The sequence below is a fragment of the Macrobrachium nipponense genome, chromosome 8 (assembly GCF_015104395.2).
Source record: "Macrobrachium nipponense isolate FS-2020 chromosome 8, ASM1510439v2, whole genome shotgun sequence".
Taxonomy (NCBI): domain Eukaryota; kingdom Metazoa; phylum Arthropoda; class Malacostraca; order Decapoda; family Palaemonidae; genus Macrobrachium; species Macrobrachium nipponense.
In genome coordinates, this window is record NC_087203.1 from 55,486,508 (window position 1) to 55,506,507 (window position 20,000).

Here is a 20,000-nt window from a genome sequence, read left to right on the forward strand (position 1 = left end):
AGACTCACCTGTTCTAGAAGAAGAAGCTGTTCTGGACATAATTCATGAAGGATGAAGCCAAAGCCTCTGGGTTCAAGGCCCAGAGGGATAGGATTACCCTCATAATGAATGGGAATGCAGCCAACTTCATGCTGAAACCAGGCCTCATCTACAAGGCTGCAAACCCAAGGGCCCTCAAGAATAAAAACAATCACTTGTTGCCTGTGTTTTGAATACTGAAAATCTTATTCTAATATACAACTTTCATATAACTTCTTAAAATAACCTACAATTTTGTTTTTTTTATTTTATTTTATTTGCAAATTTAGCACTCATAAAACAATGGCCACCGTTATTTACACGCTGGAGGTGGAAACAGAGGAGTGTTACGAAATGCTTTCTACAATTTCTAAGCTGCTTTTGTTCTCTCTTGCAAATAACAGTAACATTTTTATTATGAAGTTTTTCATGCTGTCCTAGTTGCATGATTTGTTCAAGTTTTTTCAGCCATACTGTAGCTGTATATTTCAATAATATTAAATGCTTATAAGAACATCCTTCCTCCCTATTTACTTCTGATGAAACAGAGGAGGAATTATATGCCCTCAGGTCTTATGCCATCATATACAGTATGGTAATAAGTGATCATAAATGCAAAAGCACAATATACTACTGTAATAACATGTCTTTGCCATTTCAGCCAAACACACACCTAAACAGGATAAAAGATTAAGTAAGGTTGTGCTTTGTTTCTTCTCAATGATAGCTCTTCCTCTCTCACCACTCTACTGATAGATTACAATAATAAAAAAAGCAAAGGTAAAATATCAAGGTTTCCATTCCTTTAGTAACGAAAACTAGTAATCTCAAATTGGGAGCATACCTAGAGTTCCATACTGTATTAGTGACATGATGTCAACTAATGAAACAATGGACTGATGTAATCCACTGTAATCTAAATTGGGAAAAAGGGCCAGACGAGTTGCATCTTGACTCCGCTGATGTAACATGTCCATTGGCCTCTCTTGAATCTCACGGAGAACACCTGCAAAATAAATAAATCAATCTAAGTATTGGGGAAAAGCATACTTAAAATTGGTCATTTAAGGAGAGGTAACAGCAGTTGGTGACTACAGCATGATTCAGCACAAATGCTCTACAAAAATATTTCATGTTAAATTTTTAAGTAATATGTATTTTCTAATGATACAAAACCCAAAGCCTTTTATATAAGAGTGCCCTTCAGTAAATGCTGGAAACAATTGTTGAACTTGGTAACAGGGTGAGTAAACTTACAGTTAAGGGGAATGAGTGGGGGAATCCACCTTACTATTGTCACCAAGCACTTTGTGTTTTCCCCTGGAGGACAAAGAAGGATGGCCGAGGTGGGCACTGCCGTTCCTTTTACTCTCAATCTCTCAGCATGCCCTACATTGGACACCACAACATGTCTTGGGTGTGGAGATGTTAGGAGGTTTACAATTCAAACTACTTTCTTAAAACCTATATTCATTGACAATATTGTAGCAGATTTAAAACTGCATGTCATGGGACCTCCTTGAAGGGTAAATTATACTGCCAATGAGGCTACTGTAAAAACAAGATTGTTACAAAGTGCTCTCAGCAGTCTGCAAAAGGATAACAGAAACACAACTTATAATAATATTTCATTTACAAATTCATGCACACTGTTCCTAGTAATTTTGTCACAGCACAACCGACCCTAATAAAACAGCTAACTTAAACCTAGAACATACAAATACATTATATTTATTTCCAATATTCTTATTTACACCTCGACCTATACTTAAATTTAGAAGGCCATCAAAAATAACATAGTAATTTACACACCACAAGATGTAATAGAAATGACTGAATATATACAATTTTTATAAAAGAACAATCCTTCAATACATAATACTCAACACATTCATAACACGAAAAACAGTTTTGTATTAAACTTTTTCTTTTTTACACAATTCCTTTTGACACAACAACACAGATGGGGGTTTTATTTTCATTAAGTCCATATGTGTTTATACTGTATCAAAATAAAAGGTAGACATGAACTTTATAATGGAAGTATAACAACAGAAACATTCATAAAGAAAACCTTGATTTCTAAATAAGTTTTAAAAATTAAAATAAAATAGAGTACATTAACAAAAAAGTAAGCTATCGACATCAATGTAATGTTTGCTTAATACTTATTTTATGATACAGTAGTAAATAGTGTAATTCTAAGAAACTAAAGGTATTAATTATTCTACCATATTTACAGTAAGAAAAACTATTTCCTGAAAGGTCTTTAATTAAAAGCCGATTTCTATTCTTATGAAGGGTGTGATTAATGTAGCCAAGAACTAGGGAAAAATGCACTTAGAATAGAAAAAATGCATATTTTCAGTGCATACTATAAATTACTCATTTTATTCTTCATACGCTCAATACTAAATATGCAGTGTAATAAAAGTAGTAAAGTATTGTTATCCCTTAAAATAATGCTAACATGAATTTTTGTTCCTGGCAATTCCTCGAGACTAAAACACTGCTTTGTTTTTGGGAAGATTACAACTAAAACCTGATTGGCTGTTCCAGTTATGATGGCAATCACACTCCTGCGAATGTAAACATTGAGTGACAGCTACAAGTTTAAGATCTGCCACGACCATGGTGATAAGACCAATGCTTTCACTTTAATACCAAACTTCATAGCCTAGCCTACCTCAAAACAAAATTTAAAAACACTTCCCCTAGCCTATAGTCAAGCCTAGCCTTAAACATTCTTGGAACCCTTATAGTGGCCAGCGTCTTAGTCTAACTTTAAACATGCCAAGAACACCTACTGTGAATTAGCCTATTCTAACTATGTATTTACCTAAATTGATAATATAGCAGATTTATTTATCTTTTAACAATTTATGTGGATAGCAGAATCATATATATTGATAATTTTGCAATTCTTCCACAGGAAGAATACTTGTGTATATCACGAAGGCTGAACGTGGCCGCATCATTCCTAAATGTCCTGAAAATTTCACTGAAATTTTTAAGAATGAATCTTGTAAATTGAAAAAGAAACCCACAAAATCACTTTGTAACTTGTTTACTTCTAAGTATTTACATTTAGTTTTACTCCACACTCGAGTACTTTCAGGCCCTGTCTGTGGCCCATTTTCAAGAGATGTTTGGGATGTTAGCCTGGGTCAAGGCCCAGCAGTCTTCTGGAACTTCTTCTTGTTGATCTGTCATTTATGTGATGGCTGTTCTGGTTTTCTTGAGAGTTGCCAATCCCCTCTTGTCGCTCTGATATCCTGAGCTGATGGTCAATGGGATTAACCCTTGTTGTAAGGGTGTGGTCACCAAAAGTCTGTTGGGCAGGAAACCTAAACTCCAGGTCAGCAGGGTCAATCTTAGCTTCTTTTAATATCAAAGATCCCATAAGCCGAGCTTTGATATTAAAAGAATATAAAAATACAACACCTTCATAGGGACCCATAAAACCACAATGCAGTAGAGCCACCCCCCAAGAGCCATAATACCAAAAGAACCACAATACCCATACCCACCTCTTTGGCTCGTAAAACCACATATCACCACCAAAAATTATAACCACAAAAAATCCACCATCAAAGATTATAGCCACAAAAAATTCAGCCCCAAAAATTCACCACCAAAATAGCCACAAAACTTCAGCCCCAATAAACCCATACCACCAGAGATCTCCACACGCACCTGTTATAATATTTCTCAGCATAACAGAAATTTGCCATACTTTCCACCCCGATTTTCCTCGTGAAATAATTATCTCTGGTTTTTATGCCAAATTGCCACAGTTTGTGCATAATAAGAAAAATAGTAGAAGAAATGAAAGAGAAAAAACATTACATTAAACTGACTAATCACATTTCACAACCAACTTGCGAAACCAGAAAAAAAATGCAACTGCATGATATTATATTAGTTACCACAACCAACTCATTCCATTTTTTATGAATGAGTTAATTTCGACTGACCTGTTTTTTCATCTAAGACTATAAATCTATTTCCTGTCTTTTCTTCAACAACACTTAAAGGACCTTCAAATTTCAAACCCAATTTGTAATTTAGTTAATTTCTCACATTGATTTTTTGAAATACCTTGTCTCCAACACTGATTTTAACATCAGATGTTCTACTATTACTTCTTTCCACCATTTCTCGGGTCGTGGCCTCGAGATTATGGCTGAGATAAGCATGTCTCTCCTTCGCTGTGGAAATTAATGCTTCGATTGTATCTTCTTCATGATGATGTATAGTTAACAGATCGCATGTGCCCCGTGCTTGGCAACCAAACAAAGCTTCAAATGGAGACATTTTAATGGAACCACTAACCACACTGTTAATGTTATGCCTGACAACATCTATATATCTGTCCCAGTTTTTATCATTACCACCTACAATCTTCCAGAGAGCTTCGAGCACTTTCCTGTTTGCTCGTTCACACAATCCATTAGCTTCAGGACTGTATGGAATAATTGTTACTTTATGTATCCCCATGACTTCCGCCAAACATTCTAAAGTTTTGTTTACAAATTCCCTGCCATTGTCGGTCAATAAAACCTCGGGTGAGCCATATCTGCAAATGATACCATTGAAAAATGCTATAGCTACTTCTTCAGCTGTTTTATGCTTAAGTGGAAAAATTTCTACTATCCTCGTAAGTTCATCTATTATCACTAACAGGTACTTATTCGCATATTTAGATTCACAAAAATTTCCTAGGATATCCATATGTATTCTCTGTAAAGGTCTACTTGGTATCAGGTATGACCCTAATTTGCAGGAAGTTATCCTTGCAGGTTTGAAAGCATTGCATACTGTACAGTTTTTCACAAAATTTTCCACATCTTTCCCCATATTTTTCCAAATATATTTAGCACACACCTCATTATACTTTTTTTCTATCCCCAAGTGTGGACTACCAAACCTGCAATGTACTATATCCAAAACCACTGGAATCAGGACTTTCGGAATTACGATCTGTGTTTTGTCTCCTTTACTTTCGCTAGCCCTTAATTTATATTTAATTTTCCTGACCAACAGATTACCTTCTAATTCTAAACCCAAAAAAGGTAACTTATAACATTTCCTGGCTAATTCCCCTCTAAGAAACGCTTTTGTGTCTGCCAAAATTTCATCTTCATCTTGCCTTTGTTCTATGAGACTCATATCCCATTGTATAGAATCGCTAGTAACTAGCGTAACTTGAGATCCTTCCGTGTCATAAAAACTTCTACTAAGGGCGTCTGCTACTACATTTAATTTGCTTTCTATATATTTGAGCTTTACATCAAAGTCCCTGATAGTTAAAAACCATCGAGCTCTTTTAGGTGACAAATCAGGCTTATTAAAAAGAGCCAATAATGGCTTGTGGTCTGTAAAGACTTCTACTTTATTCCCCATCAGTAGCATTTTAAAATGAACTAATCTTGATACTATTGCAAAGGCTTCTTTATCTATGGTAGCCATTAATCTTTCATTGCTGCCCTTTGTCCTAAACTTCCTGCTATAAAATGCTATGGGATTGAATATCCCATCAAACTTTTACATAAGCAAGCACCTATACCCTCTTGACTGGCATCCATCACTAATTTAAATGGTTTGCTGAAATCTGGGAATTTCAGAACTGGGGGATTCATTATCGCGTCCTTAAGTTTCTGAAAACTATCATTCTGGAGTTTTCCCCATTGAAATATATCTGTTAGAGGAGCTGCTATGTTAGAAAACCCTTTCACAAACCTACGGAAGTAGCCCGCCATACCTAGGAATGACTTAATTTCTTTGTTTGATCTCAGGGTGCGAAAATCCGCTATTGCTTTGACTTTATCGTTGTTTACTCTAAACCCTTCCTTGGATATGACATGGCCTAAATATGTGATTTGCTTTTTCAAGAACGAACACTTAGCTAGCTTAATTTTCAACCCTGCTAACCCAAGTCTCCTAAGTACTTCCTTAAGCACTTCCAGGTGTTGCACGATCGAGTCTGTTGCAATTAATATGTCATCCATGTATACAAAAACATTTTTACCCAAAAACCTATGCAAAACTGTGTTCACCAACCTGATAAAGGTCATTGGACTGCCCGATAAACCGAACGGCATCCACGTAAATTCATAGTGTCCCTGGGCACTGAAAAGGCCGTGTATTCCTTACTATTCTCACTAAGAGGGACCTGCAGAAAACCCTGCGCTAAATCAATTGAGCTATAAATATTATGTCCCCCGATTTCTACAAAAAGATCTGGTATGCATGCGACTGGACAACGGTCAGGGATTGTTTTTTCATTCAAACGTCTAAAATCGACGCATACTCAGACAGAACCATCCTTCTTAGGCACTGCTAACAGAGGAAAGTTATATGGAGACACATTAGGTCTAATGATTCCTTCCTCTTCCCATTTATTGACCTCTTTCTCTACCTGTTCTCTGATTTTGAAAGGTATGGGGTATGCAGAAATAAAAATAGGTTTTGTGCCTTTCTCTAAGTTTACCTTATATTCTAGCACATTAGTCAATCCCAGTTTATCCCCTTGTAAAGCTACTGTAGCCCCAAATTCTGTCAAGAGCTCGGTTACCACTTTAATATGCTCATTATAATCTGCATTAGCTAAATGTTCTCTAAATATTTGCTTCCTTGATTGCATTTCTGCCTCTAAAAACTCAGATTTCCCCTCTACAATAGCCATTGAACCACTGTCCTTACTCCAATCTTGGAGATCAACCACAAGTATTCTTCTGGTATTTCCTTACTGTATCATTACAGTTCAGTAATTCTATCCATGTAACACCAGTGTTTGATACACTGTTCACTGATGCCGTGCTAAAAACCCCTCTTAGTTTCTCACTACCCTCAATTACGCATACTTCCGCGGGTTTTTTCACTTCCCTCAACTTGACTTTTACCATAGTCTTTTATCCTGCCATTAAAATAACATCCTCTGATAAAACACATTTATATTTATGGTTAGTACCTCCCCGTTCCACAATCCCATAAATATCACCACCCGTGGTTCTCATTGCAGTTATTCCCCATATAATCAGTGTGGGTTTTGGTATCACCACTCCCCATATCCCCAGTATCATCACCATTAGCACCGCCAAACGAACCCCCTTTTTCAATAATCTCCATATCCTCAGTTTCACTTGCATCCTCATAAGGAATAAAAGGATAAAAAACACAGGTATTCCAAACTGTTATACCACTAAACACCTGCATGGACCTGAAATCTTGTCTTCCTACATGCCGGATGGCCCAGAAAAAGGTATGTTGCACCAAGCAACCCCTTTTATCACTATAACCCCAACATAAACCGTATTCTAACACACCCAGGGTGTTTAATGTATGGGCTTGCACATCACACACCATCTCCATTGAGGGTTTCAAAGGGTAATGGGAGAACATGGATTGATACAAATTATGATCCATCAAGTTTATACTAGTACCGGTGTCAATAAAGACCGGGATATTATTCAGGAGACCACAATGGCAAGTATAAATCATCTGTACCCTTTTTGTTGATCAGCTTTCCAAAAATTTTGCCGATCCCTTTGCCCTCTTAAGTGACCTGCCTGGGAAGTTCTCGTATTATAACTCCCAGACTTTGGAGGTGTAGGTCTCGCATCTTTCCATATCTGAGGCGGACAAGCTTGCCAATAGTGATCCACACTTTTACACGTTCCACAATATTTGACTCTATACTTTCTTTGTGTGCCCTGGTTTATTACAACTGTAGCAATGCAACCGCTGTTGCCTTTGGTCAATCGATCTTCTATTAGGTTCTACTTTTGCACACAAATGGGGAGTAGGAAATTCTGTCCCTTTGCATTGTATTTCTAGGACCGGTGCCGTTAAAAAATGTACTATCCACCGTGGGACATTTGGACATATGTTTCTGAATTTGGGCATTAATTAATTCTTCGTCTGATATAGGTTCAGTCTTTTCATCAAAACTGTCCACTATTGCGTCCGGTACGTCGTGTAATAGCATCGCAAAATGGATCAGTTTATGTAAATTGTCGAGTGAGATACTATCTCTATTAACTTATTTAGAATTTTTCAATTTCTGTATCCATTCTCACACTGAGTCAAAAAGCTTTGAGCTATGCTCAATAAAGCTTGCTGTGCCTTTCCGGATTTTGTACAGCCCTCTTAAATCTCTCACCATATCACCGTGTTACTTTGAGCCATAAGCTGCTCTTAAAAATGCTTGTAAATTGGTCCATGACTGGCACTTTGCATACTGAAAACTCCTACACCTGTGGGACAACTCACCTTTATTGAAATCTAACAAGGCTTTCGCCTCTGTGAACACCTCTATATCATCTGTAATCCCCTTGGCGTTTTAATAGTTATTCACCCCCCCCCAATAAAAATTTGCACTGGTTGTGAAAGAACTCTGTCTACAATGCCCCAGAACGGGCTGACCCCAGCATTAAAATTCGTTATCTTGTGAGCCAGAGTCTGGTTACCACTTGCGTCAGCCATTTTGCTTTCTTTATGATAACCCTTATACTTCAGGATTCGGCCCGACTTCAGCAACACTGATATATTTATGCACACACAAACCCCAACCTAGAAAAATTAATAATAATCATCCACCAATAAAAGATAAAATAAACATGCACCCCGCCAAACAAACCGCTCTATGAACTCACTACTGCTCAGGTTCAAGTTAAACAGCTGTCATATGAAATACAAGGTCACGCCGGTAACAAAAAGGAGACCAGTTCGAGAGAAAACCCCTTAAATCAGCATCCGTTCACTCAGCTGCCACTGCCAATCTCTCTCTCTCTCTCTCTCTCTCTCTCTCTCTCTCTCTCTCTCTCTCTCTCTCTCTCTCTCTCATGCCAGGCATAAGAACATAACTCACAACACCACTTTTCCCCAGTATTTTTTACCACAAAACCACTAATGTCCACCGAATCTCAAGGGACATCAAAATAAAACACACTTTTGAGTAAATTAACACCAATAAAACGAGAGAAAAAAAAGAAAGGAAAGGAAGGATATATAAAATTATACACTTACGTCTTCACAGAACCTACGTCGATACCTGTCTACACATTATGATCGCATGTAATTCATTCCCATTACGCCATAAACATACTTTAATACCCCTCATACCACAGAAACACGTCTTTACACTAAACCACGGCTAGGAAAACTGACCGCACGGCCGCACCCAAGTATCTTCGCCTAAGTCAGCAATACAGCAAGTTGCCCGATACATAATTACAAACACTCTCACCAAAATATACCTAATCTATATATAGTCTCTTCAGAGGCGCTACCTATGGCCCTAATGAACATTTTTACCGCTGCCACCAACTCTTAAACGAGTTTTTAGGACCAAATGATACTCATTTAAAACAAAATGAAACAATCTGCTAACAGGCAACTACACCTACCCTTGTTCTGTGGCAGAATCTCTCTGGGCGTTAGTTGAAAATGCAAGCTAGGCTAATAAATCCATGTAGATACAAAAATATACTTTTTATTTCCCAAATTAGCTAACATTAAAATGGAACAAAATCAATTAATAAAAATGGAATAAAATGAATTAACTCTAACCCTAAAACCGTTAAACTATCGTTTTCCTCTCCAAATCATGTTTAATAAGTACCCCCTTTTAATCTCATTATGTCCGACTAACCACAACATTTTAATAAGTCAATAAAGTCTTAGAGAATCCATTTGAAATAAAGAGACCACAATTATTACACCACTTTACCCATGAAAGTTAATCAAAAAGAATGTGTACCGCACCACACTTCTCTTTCTCCAGACCCAATCATTATTACTTCAAAGGTTAACTTTTCAAAGTTCTTTCTTACGTTACCTTATTCAATGGGTCTGCAACACCTCTCAACACCTCTTCCAGGCGTGTTCCACACACTGTCACAAGTAATCAATGAGTGCTCTCTCTCAACACTTATTCCCCATAACCAAAGTCATATATTGTTCGATACGAACACACACACAGATGCCTGTGTGGCACCCAGCAAACACGGGTGCTCCATGCCGAAGGCATGTGATTTCCGAGGCGTCACCGACCTCAAAGTGCATTGGGCATCTTTCCTGGCTGTTTTTCATTTCAGCATTCTTCGAGGAATCCAGCGCTTGTCTCTAACCAACTTGTCTCTAACCGGAAAGAGCTGAGATTAACAATTCACTACCGCGCCTTTAACCCTCTTACGCCAACTGGACGTATTTTACGTCGACATTTTTTGTCTCCCGTGTGCCGACTGGACGTATTTTACGTCGACTTACAAAAGTTTTTTTAAAAAATTCGCGGAAAAATACTTATAGGCCTACCAGCCTAAAACTTTTGAATCACGCGCCTTGGGGGATGCTGGGAGTTCACGGATCAAGGTGTTGTTTTGTTTACAAATTGTTACGCAGGAGGCGCGCAAGCGCGAATTTCTTTCTTGCCGCACTAAAAAGTATCTGTGACACATCTCGGAATTATTTTGTCACTTTGATATAATTTTTGTACCATTGTAAAATTAGCCGTTACATGAAGTTATTAGATATATATGAAAATGCGCATTGTTATGTAGAATACAACAATAAAATAACTCATGATTGTAGCTTTTAATCAGTTTTGAGATATTTTCATATAAATAACGATAATTGCCAAAATTTCAACCTTCGGTCAACTTTGACTCTACCGAAATGGTTGAAAAAACGCAATTGTAAGCTAAAAACTCTTATATTTTAGTAATATTCAATCATTTACCTTCATTTTGCAACTAATTGGAAGCCTCCAGCACAATATTTCGATTTATGGTGAATTTATGAAAAAACTTTTTCCTTACGTCCGCGCGGTAACTCTTCCGATAAAATCATACATGTGATTGTGGTAATGTTTGCACCATTTTAAAATTAGCCGTTATATAAAGTTTTATATATGGAAATGTGCGCAATTTAATGCACAATACAACTAAAAACAACCCATGGTTGTAGCTTTTATCAGTTTTGAGATATTTTCATATAAATAACGATAATTGCCAAAATTTCAACCTTCGGTCAACTTTGACTCTACCGAAAATGGTCGATAAACGCAATTGTAAGCTAAAACGCTTATATTCTAGTAATATTCAAGCATTTACCTTCATTTTGCAACAAATTGGAAGTCTCTAGCACAATATTTCGATTTATGGTGAATTTATGAAAAAAATAACATTTTCTTTACGTCCGTGCGGTAAACTCTTCCGAAAAAATCATACGTGCGATTGTGGTAATGTTTGCACCATTTTTAAATTAGCCGGTTACATAAAGTTTATATATGAAAATGTGCGCAATTTATTGTAGAATACAACAAAAATAAAATTAAAGGTTGTAGCTTTTCTCATTTTTGAAAGATTTGCATATAAACACGATAAATAGAAAAAAAAAACCACGTTTGGTCAACTTTGACCCTACCGAAATGGTCGAAAAAACGCAATTGTAAGCTAAAACTCTTACAGTCTAGTAATATTCAGTCATTTATCTTCATCTTGAAACAAATTCGAAGTCTCTAGCAAAATATTTAGATTTATGGTGAATTTTAATAAAAATCTTTCCTTCACTCCGCGCGCGGATTCTCCGCCACAAATCTCGAAATGGCTACGTTTACCGTTCTCCGGAATATTTTGCTTTCCGTTTATATTAGGCATTTCATAGAGTTTTATATGAAAATGTGCACAATTTCATGTAGAATAAAATGAAAAATATTTGAAGGTTGTAGCTTTTCTTATTTCCGAAATAATTGCATATAAAAAATATATATATATATAAAAAATTTGACATTTGGTCAACTTTAACTCGTCAGATATGGTCAAAAACTGCAATTGTAAGCTAATACGCTTACAGTATAGTATATTCAGTTATTTGTCTTCATTTTAAAAGAAATTGGAAGTCTCTCTAGGACAATATTTAGATTTATGGTGAAATTTTTGAAAAAAATATTTGTTTACGTCCGCGCGTTACGATTCATGCATTATTTTTTTTTTGTGATAACATTTTCTCTGTGCTTCTTTTATCGTTTTACAATTTGTTATATCCTAAAATGATTGCGATTTAGGGTACTTACAACGAAAAAAAAAAGTAACTTGTTACCTTTAACCGTTTTTGCGCAAAGCGCGATTTGAATACAATTATATATGAAATTTCATTTTTGCGCTATCATATATCACATTATTTATATATGATAATGATAATTTTTTTTTCATTTCTGATGGTTGCATACTAAACTTCAGTTAATGACAAAAAAAGGGCCAAAATGAACTCTTAATCTTGAAAACTAAGCGCGCTGTGATTTTTTGAAAAAAATGTTTTTTCCGCTTCCGCGCTCACTCTGAAACACCTCCGGCACACGGGAGACAATTTTTTTTTACCGCTTCGGCGTAAGAGGGTTAAGATATACATTTGGTATTTGAACTTTCAAGATAGGCAGTTGTAAGCATTTTTAGAGGGTAGTTCTAACTATTCGTGGGTTTGCGCTATTCATGGGGGTGTCTGGTACTCATCCCCAGCGAATATGGGGGGACACTGTTTATACAGACATACTATATAGATCTATAGATATATATAGATATATATATATACATATATATATATATATATATATATATATATATATATATATATATATATATATATATATATATATATTATGAAATGGATGGAAATCACCTCTACTATCAGGAAATACTGAATAGAATAGTGTTATCATTATTATTATTATTATTATTATTATCTATTTCTCTAAATATTATTAGTTTTATTATATTAAATTTTGTTCCCAATGGTTATATTTCCCATTTGTGTTACTATTATCTAAATATTCGCCAAGGAGGTGAACCACCTTTAACGATAACCTAAAATGAATGTTATCATACTAACCTAACCTAACCTAGTAGGACGTGTTACCTGGCCAACCCTTCTAACCTAACCTAAGCTATACGATGTGTACCTGGCCGTGGGGTTTTGCTCGCTTGAACCCCCTTTGAAGGAAACATAAAATAAAGGTTATCATAGTAACCTAACCAACTTAACCTAACCTTGTAGGCCATGTTACCTGGTCAGGGGTGACCCAGTGGGTACCCCCTTTAAAGGAAACATAATATAAAAGTTATCTATCACAATAACCATAACTACCTAATGTAGTAGGCTGGTGTTAAATGGCCAAGTAAATGCATGAAACACTGACTGCAGAGGAAATAAAAAAAAAGTCATCAGGAAATATAGATGATAATTTACCAAAAACTTAAATGTTTGTTAATACATAACATTAAATATAATATGAGGGGAAATTTATAAGAAATTAATTAGTAAAGAAGAAGATATTGTTATGATTGAATACACCTGAAACATTCCGAGGAATGATGGATCAACTACTAGGATCTATAGTATACCTTGATGACATAGTTTTCAAGAAACTACAAGAGGCAGGACTAACAGTCAACCTAGAGAAGAGTGAATTTGGAAAGGCGACTGTTCAGTATCGTGTGTTTGAAGTTGGGAAAGGCGTTCTCACTCCAGTAAATGCTAATGTAGAAGGTATCCGTAAGGCTACCCCACCTACTACTACGAAACAGCTACAAAGATTTTTGGGGATGGCTGGATTCTATCATTAGTTCTGTCCAAATTCTTCAGCCATAGTAGCTCTCTTGACAGACTTAACTAGTCCCAAAGCTAAGTTTGTCTGGACTCCAGAATATCAAGTATCCTTTGAGAAGGTAAAAGCCATTTTAACTCCAAGACCAGTACTTCAAGTTCCAGACTTCAATAAGAAATCTGTGATACAAGTTGATACCTCTGATTGTGGAATTGGAGCTGTTATACTTCAAGAAGATGAAAGTAACATTTTCCATCTGGTGTGTTTCCTGTCTTTGAAAGTGAAAAAAACATCAGAAAGTTTATTCAACTATAGAGAAAGAAACTCTAGCCTTAATCACAGCATTGGAAAATTTTGAAGTGTATGTGAACACAAGGGAATGAAGAAATTTTAGTGTTGTCTGATCATAATCCAATGACATTTATACAGTGGATGAAAAATCAAAAGGTAACAAGGTGGTCTTTGTGCTTGCAACAGTATAATTTAAGAGTGCGGCACATTTATGGTAAGAATAATGTAGTTGCCAATTATTTACCCCATTGTGAATCATTGGATTCAACCCCGGGATAACTAATCTTCTAGGGGAGGAATCTTATGCTGTTGTTTTCAAAACAAATAGCTTTCCCTCAGTAATTGTGTATAATGTAAAATGTGTATGCTTTAGGTTCAGATTCCCTATCAAAGTTAACTAAAACGTTAATATGTTTAAATAATATAGGATTTATTGTTGAGAAGCAACGTAGCATAATATGCGGGAGAGAGGTTAGCTCTGTCGCGAGAACAGTCTTGTTATTCACCACTTAAAACTGCTGAACCAGCCTATTTTTTTATGGTTCGAGGATTCCTGTACCAAACACAGCCGTAATGGTGATACATGTTGAGAACATCATATAAGATTTGTATCATGTTACATCAGACTGCTTGAGAACTTTCCATGAAATGATATCATTTCATTTTACTTTAGTAACTAGAGATTCTCCTATTATGAAACTGTATAATATCACTGATAAATTAACTCTTATTTCTTTCAATTTGTGAAAAGAGAACTTGTTGCTTCGTAAGTAGTTCAGTCATGGAGGGAAAAATCCGTAACTTCACAGAAATGACAAGACTATGGGAGCAACTATGTTTCATTAATCATATCTTTCATATCTAGAGAATTTTTTATTCTGAGACTGTGTAATAATAAATATCTACAGTTGTACTCCCCCTTTCTCTATAAATATTTTTGAAAGAGAATTTTAAAGGAGAGTATAAGTACTCGAACTCCGTTGAGCCCAATCGTTTGGACGAGGGGACCCCCATTCACCCACAAATGTCCTGTGAACACCCATAGAAAGCTTCCATTATATTCTGGGATTCAGGGACATGCAGTAAAGATATCTCTCTCTCTCTCTCTCTCTCTCTCTCTCTCTCTCTCTCTCTCTCTCTCTCTCTCTCTCTCTCTCTCTCTCTCTCAGGACTTTAATTTCTTACCATAATGTAACTTAAACTTTTGTACTTGGCCACTAATAAACGTTACCTTTGTTTGATTTCTTAGTAACATAATAATCAGTAGTTAGTGGAATCTGAACAGACAGTGTTATTATTTTAAACGGCGCCATAAGTGTATTTAACTGATGATAACATAACAGGCCTTTAAGAGTTGAAAAGCTGCAGCTGGTAAAAAGGTATTGTGCATTTCGAGTTTTAAGTGCACTTAAAAATCCTTTACAGTGGTTGGGTAAAAATCATTTAATTTTTTACACAATTTTTTTCTATAGACCACCAGCTACTTTATTTTATTTAGGTAGAAATATAGTGGTAATTGTGCTTTTATCAAAGTGAGTGAGTACCACGGAAATACTTAGATTTTTGAAATTGTTGATGAGTGATGACCTTCAATTACTTTACTTTCATAAAAGATTACCTCACACCTGTCTTAATGAACTTAGTCTGATTTCTTACATGATTAATAATTTTTTCAAGGGATCACTATTGCCTTTAGAGTAATCAGTCGTATTTTATCTGTGATGGAGATTCAGGTGTCTGGCTATTGGCAGGTAACAAATTTTGATTGGTAAGTGTAATGACCAGGAATTTGCATGTTTCGTCACAATAATATATATACATACATATATATATATATATATATATATATATATATATATATATATATATATATATATATATATATATATATATATATATATAACATATATATATATATATATATATATATATATATATATATATATATATATATATATCTATAATACATAAATATATATAGAATTCCGAACAATTTTCAAGGTTTAATAATCACGGGATATTTTTGTGCATCCCGGGGAATTCCAGGATAAAATCAAGTACAAAATAGGGACCACTTTGACTGCAAGATGGTTGTGGACTTGTTCTGTTTATATGATATATCTGTTACTGTTGTGTTACTTAAGATTTTATTATAAAAGTACATAGATGCTTATTAACCCTTTAACCGCCGATTGGACGTATTTAAACGTCGATATAAATTGTCTTGTTGGGAGCCGATTGGACGTATGGTGTATCACTATAAAAAAGTTTTTTTTTAAAATTCGCAGAAAAATACTTATAGCCCTACTAGGCGAAAACTTTTTCCATCTGGTGTGTTTCCTGTCTTTGAAAGTGAAAAAAACATCAGAAAGTTTATTCAACTATAGAGAAAGAAACTCTAGCCTTAATCACAGCATTGGAAAATTTTGAAGTGTATGTGAACACAAGGGAATGAAGAAATTTTAGTGTTGTCTGATCATAATCCAATGTCATTTATACAGTGGATGAAAAATCAAAATCAAAAGGTAACAAGGTGGTCTTTGTGCTTGCAACAGTATAATTTAAGAGTGCGGCACATTTATGGTAAGAATAATGTAGTTGCCAATTATTTACCCCATTGTGAATCATTGGGATTCAACCCGGGATAACTAATCTTCTAGGGGAGGAATCTTATGCTGTTGTTTTCAAAACAAATAGCTTTCCCTCAGTAATTGTGTATAATGTAAAATGTGTATGCTTTAGGTTCAGATTCCCTATCAAAGTTAACTAAAACGTTAATATGTTTAAATAATATTAAATAATATAGGATTTATTGTTGAGAAGGAACGTAGCATAATATGCGGGAGAGAGGTTAGCTCTGTCGCGAGAACAGTCTTGTTATTCACCACTTAAAACTGCTGAACCAGCCTATTTTTTGTTTTTTATGGTTCTGAGGATTCCTGTACCAAACACAGCCGTAATGGTGATACATGTTGAGAACATCATATAAGATTTGTATCATGTTACATCAGACTGCTTGAGAACTTTCCATGAAATGATATCATTTCATTTTACTTTAGTAAACTAGAGATTCTCCTATATGAAAAACTGTATAATATCACTGATAAATTAACTCTTATTTCTTTCAATTTGTGAAAAGAGAACTTGTTGCTTCGTAAGTAGTTCAGTCATGGAGGGAAAAATCCGTAACTTCACAGAAATGACAAGACTATGGGAGCAACTATGTTTCATTAATCATATCTTTCATATCTAGAGAATTTTTTATTCTGAGACTGTGTAATAATAAATATCTACAGTTGTACTCCCCCTTTCTCTATAAATATTTTTGAAAGAGAATTTTTAAAGGAGAGTATAGTCTCGAACTCGTTCGCCCAATCGTTTGGACGAGGGCCCCCATTCACCCACAAATGTCCTGTGAACACCCATAGAAAGCTTCCATTATATTCTGGGATTCAGGGACATGCAGTAAAGATATCTCTCTCTCTCTCTCTCTCTCCTCTCTCTCTCTTCTCTCATCTCTCTCTCTCTAGGACTTTAATTTCTTACCATAATGTAACTTAAACTTTTGTTTACTTGGCCACTAATAAACGTTACCTTTGTTTGATTTCTTAGTAACATAATAATCAGTAGTTAGTGGAATCTGAACAGACAGTGTTATTATTTTAAACGGCGCCATAAGTGTGTTTAACTGATGATAACATAACAGGCCTTTAAGAGTTGAAAAGCTGCAGCTGGTAAAAAGGTATTGTGCATTTCGAGTTTTAAGTGCACTTAAAAATCCTTTACAGTGGTTGGGTAAAAATCATTTAATTTTTTACACAATTTTTTTCTATAGACCACCAGCTACTTTATTTTATTTAGGTAGAAATATAGTGGTCTACCTAAATATAGTGGTAATTGTGCTTTTATCAAAGTGAGTGAGTACCACGGAAATACTTAGATTTTTGAAATTGTTGATGAGTGATGACCTTCAATTACTTTACTTTCATAAAAGATTACCTCACACCTGTCTTAATGAACTTAGTCTGATTTCTTACATAATTAATAATTTTTTCAAGGGATCACTATTGCCTTTAGAGTAATCAGTCGTATTTTATCTGTGATGGAGATTCAGGTGTCTGGCATTGGCAGGTAACAAATTTTGAATTGGTAAGTGTAATGACCAGGAATTTGCATGTTTTGTCACAATAATATATATAACATACATACATATATATATATATATATATATATATATATATATATATATATATATATATAATACATAAATATATATAGAATTCCGAACAATTTTCAAGGTTTAATAATCACGGGATATTTTTGCACATCCCGGGGAATTCCAGGATAAAATCAAGTACAAAATAGGGACCACTTTGACTGCAAGATGGTTGTGGACTTGTTCTGTTTATATGTATATATCTGTTACTGTTGTGTTACTTAAGATTTTATTATAAAAGTACATAGATGCTTATTAACCCTTTAACGCCGATTGGACGTATTAAACGTCGATATAAATTGTCTGTTGGGTGCCGATTGGACGTATGGTGCGTCGCTATAAAAAAGTTATTTTAAAATTCGCAGAAAAATACTTATGGCCTACTAGGCGAAAACTTTTGAATCACGCGCCTTGGGGAATACTGGGAGCTCACGGATCAAGGCGTTGTTTTGTTTACAATCGCTACCCAGGCGTGCAAGCGCGAATTTCTTTCTTATCGCACTAAAAAGTATCAGCGACACATCTCAGAAATTATTTCGTCACTTTGACATAATTTTTGCACCATTTTAAATTAGTCGTTACATGGAGTATTATATATGAAAATGTGCGCAATTTCATGTAGAATACAACAAAAAACAACCCATGGTTGTAGCTTTTATCAGTTTTGAAATATTTTCATATAAATAACGATAAGTGCCAAAATTTCAACCTTCGGTCAACTTTGACTCGACCGAAAAGGGCGAAAAACGCAATTGTAAGCTAAAAACTATTATATTCTAGTAATATTCAATCATTTACCTTTATTTTGCAACAAATTGGAAGTCTCTAACACAATATTTCGATTTATGGTGAATTTATGAAATAAACTTTTTCCTTACATCCGCGCGGTAAAGCTTCCGAAAAAATCATAAATTTTTTCGTCCGATTATCGTAATGTTTGCACCATTTCAAATTAGCCGTTACATAAAGTTTTATAATGAAAATGTCGTAATTTTATGTAGAATACAACAAAAAACAACCTATGATTGTAGCTTTTATCAGTTTTGAAATATTTTCATGTAAATAACGATAAATAGAAAAAATTTGTCCTTCGGTCAAATTTAACTCGACCGAAATAATGGTCGAAAACTGCAATTGTAAGCTACAACACTTACAGTCTAGTAATATTCAATCAATTACCTTCATTTTGCAACAAACGGGAAGTCTCTAGCACAATATTTCGATTTATGGAGAATTTTTGAAAACGGCTTTTTTTTATGTCCGCACGTTACGTATTCATGCATCACTTTGTGATAATATTTTCTCTGTGTTGCCTTGATCGTTTTACAATGTAATATATACCAAAATGATCGCAATTTAGTGTACAATACAACGGAAAAAAATTAACTCATTAGCCTTAAACGTTTTGCTCACAGCGCGATTTGAATACAATTATATATGAAATTTTGTTTTCGTGCTATCATATATCCCATTATTTATATATGATAATGATATTTTTTCATTTCTGATGGTTGCATACTAAACTTCACGCAATGACAAAAAAAGGAGCCAAAAATGAACTCTTAATCTTGAAAACTAAGCATGCTGTGATTTTTTGAAAAAAACATTTTTTCTGCTTCGGCGCTCACTCCCAGACCCCGCCGGCATACCGGAGACGATTTTTATTATACCCCTTCGGCGTTAAAGGGTTAATCAGTTTAGTTTACATATGAATGCAAAATATAATTTTCCTTTTCATTAATTCCTTTGATTAAATTTGCTGTCATGAATTATTGTTTTTATTTTATGGAAAATTGTTTATGTTATTTATGATCTTATCATCAAAATTCCATATATGCTCATGATGCTCGATAATCATATTAGTTTACATAT

The 20,000-nt window shown here is 34.9% G+C and overlaps 1 protein-coding gene across 9 annotated transcripts in view; it reads right to left on the reverse strand.

Moving 5' to 3' along the window:
• LOC135222787 (protein unc-79 homolog) overlaps window positions 1-20,000 on the reverse strand; it is an 841,880-nt gene that overhangs the window by 731,700 nt on the left and 90,180 nt on the right. For all 9 annotated transcript variants that reach the window (XR_010316338.1, XM_064261060.1, XM_064261059.1 and 6 more), the window contains exon 4: window positions 863-1,024. Coding sequence is in view for 8 of the 9 variants with exons in the window: in XM_064261060.1 (XP_064117130.1) it covers window positions 863-1,024 (162 nt within the window). In the remaining variant the exon portion in view is untranslated. The remainder of the gene's footprint in view (window positions 1-862; window positions 1,025-20,000) is intronic.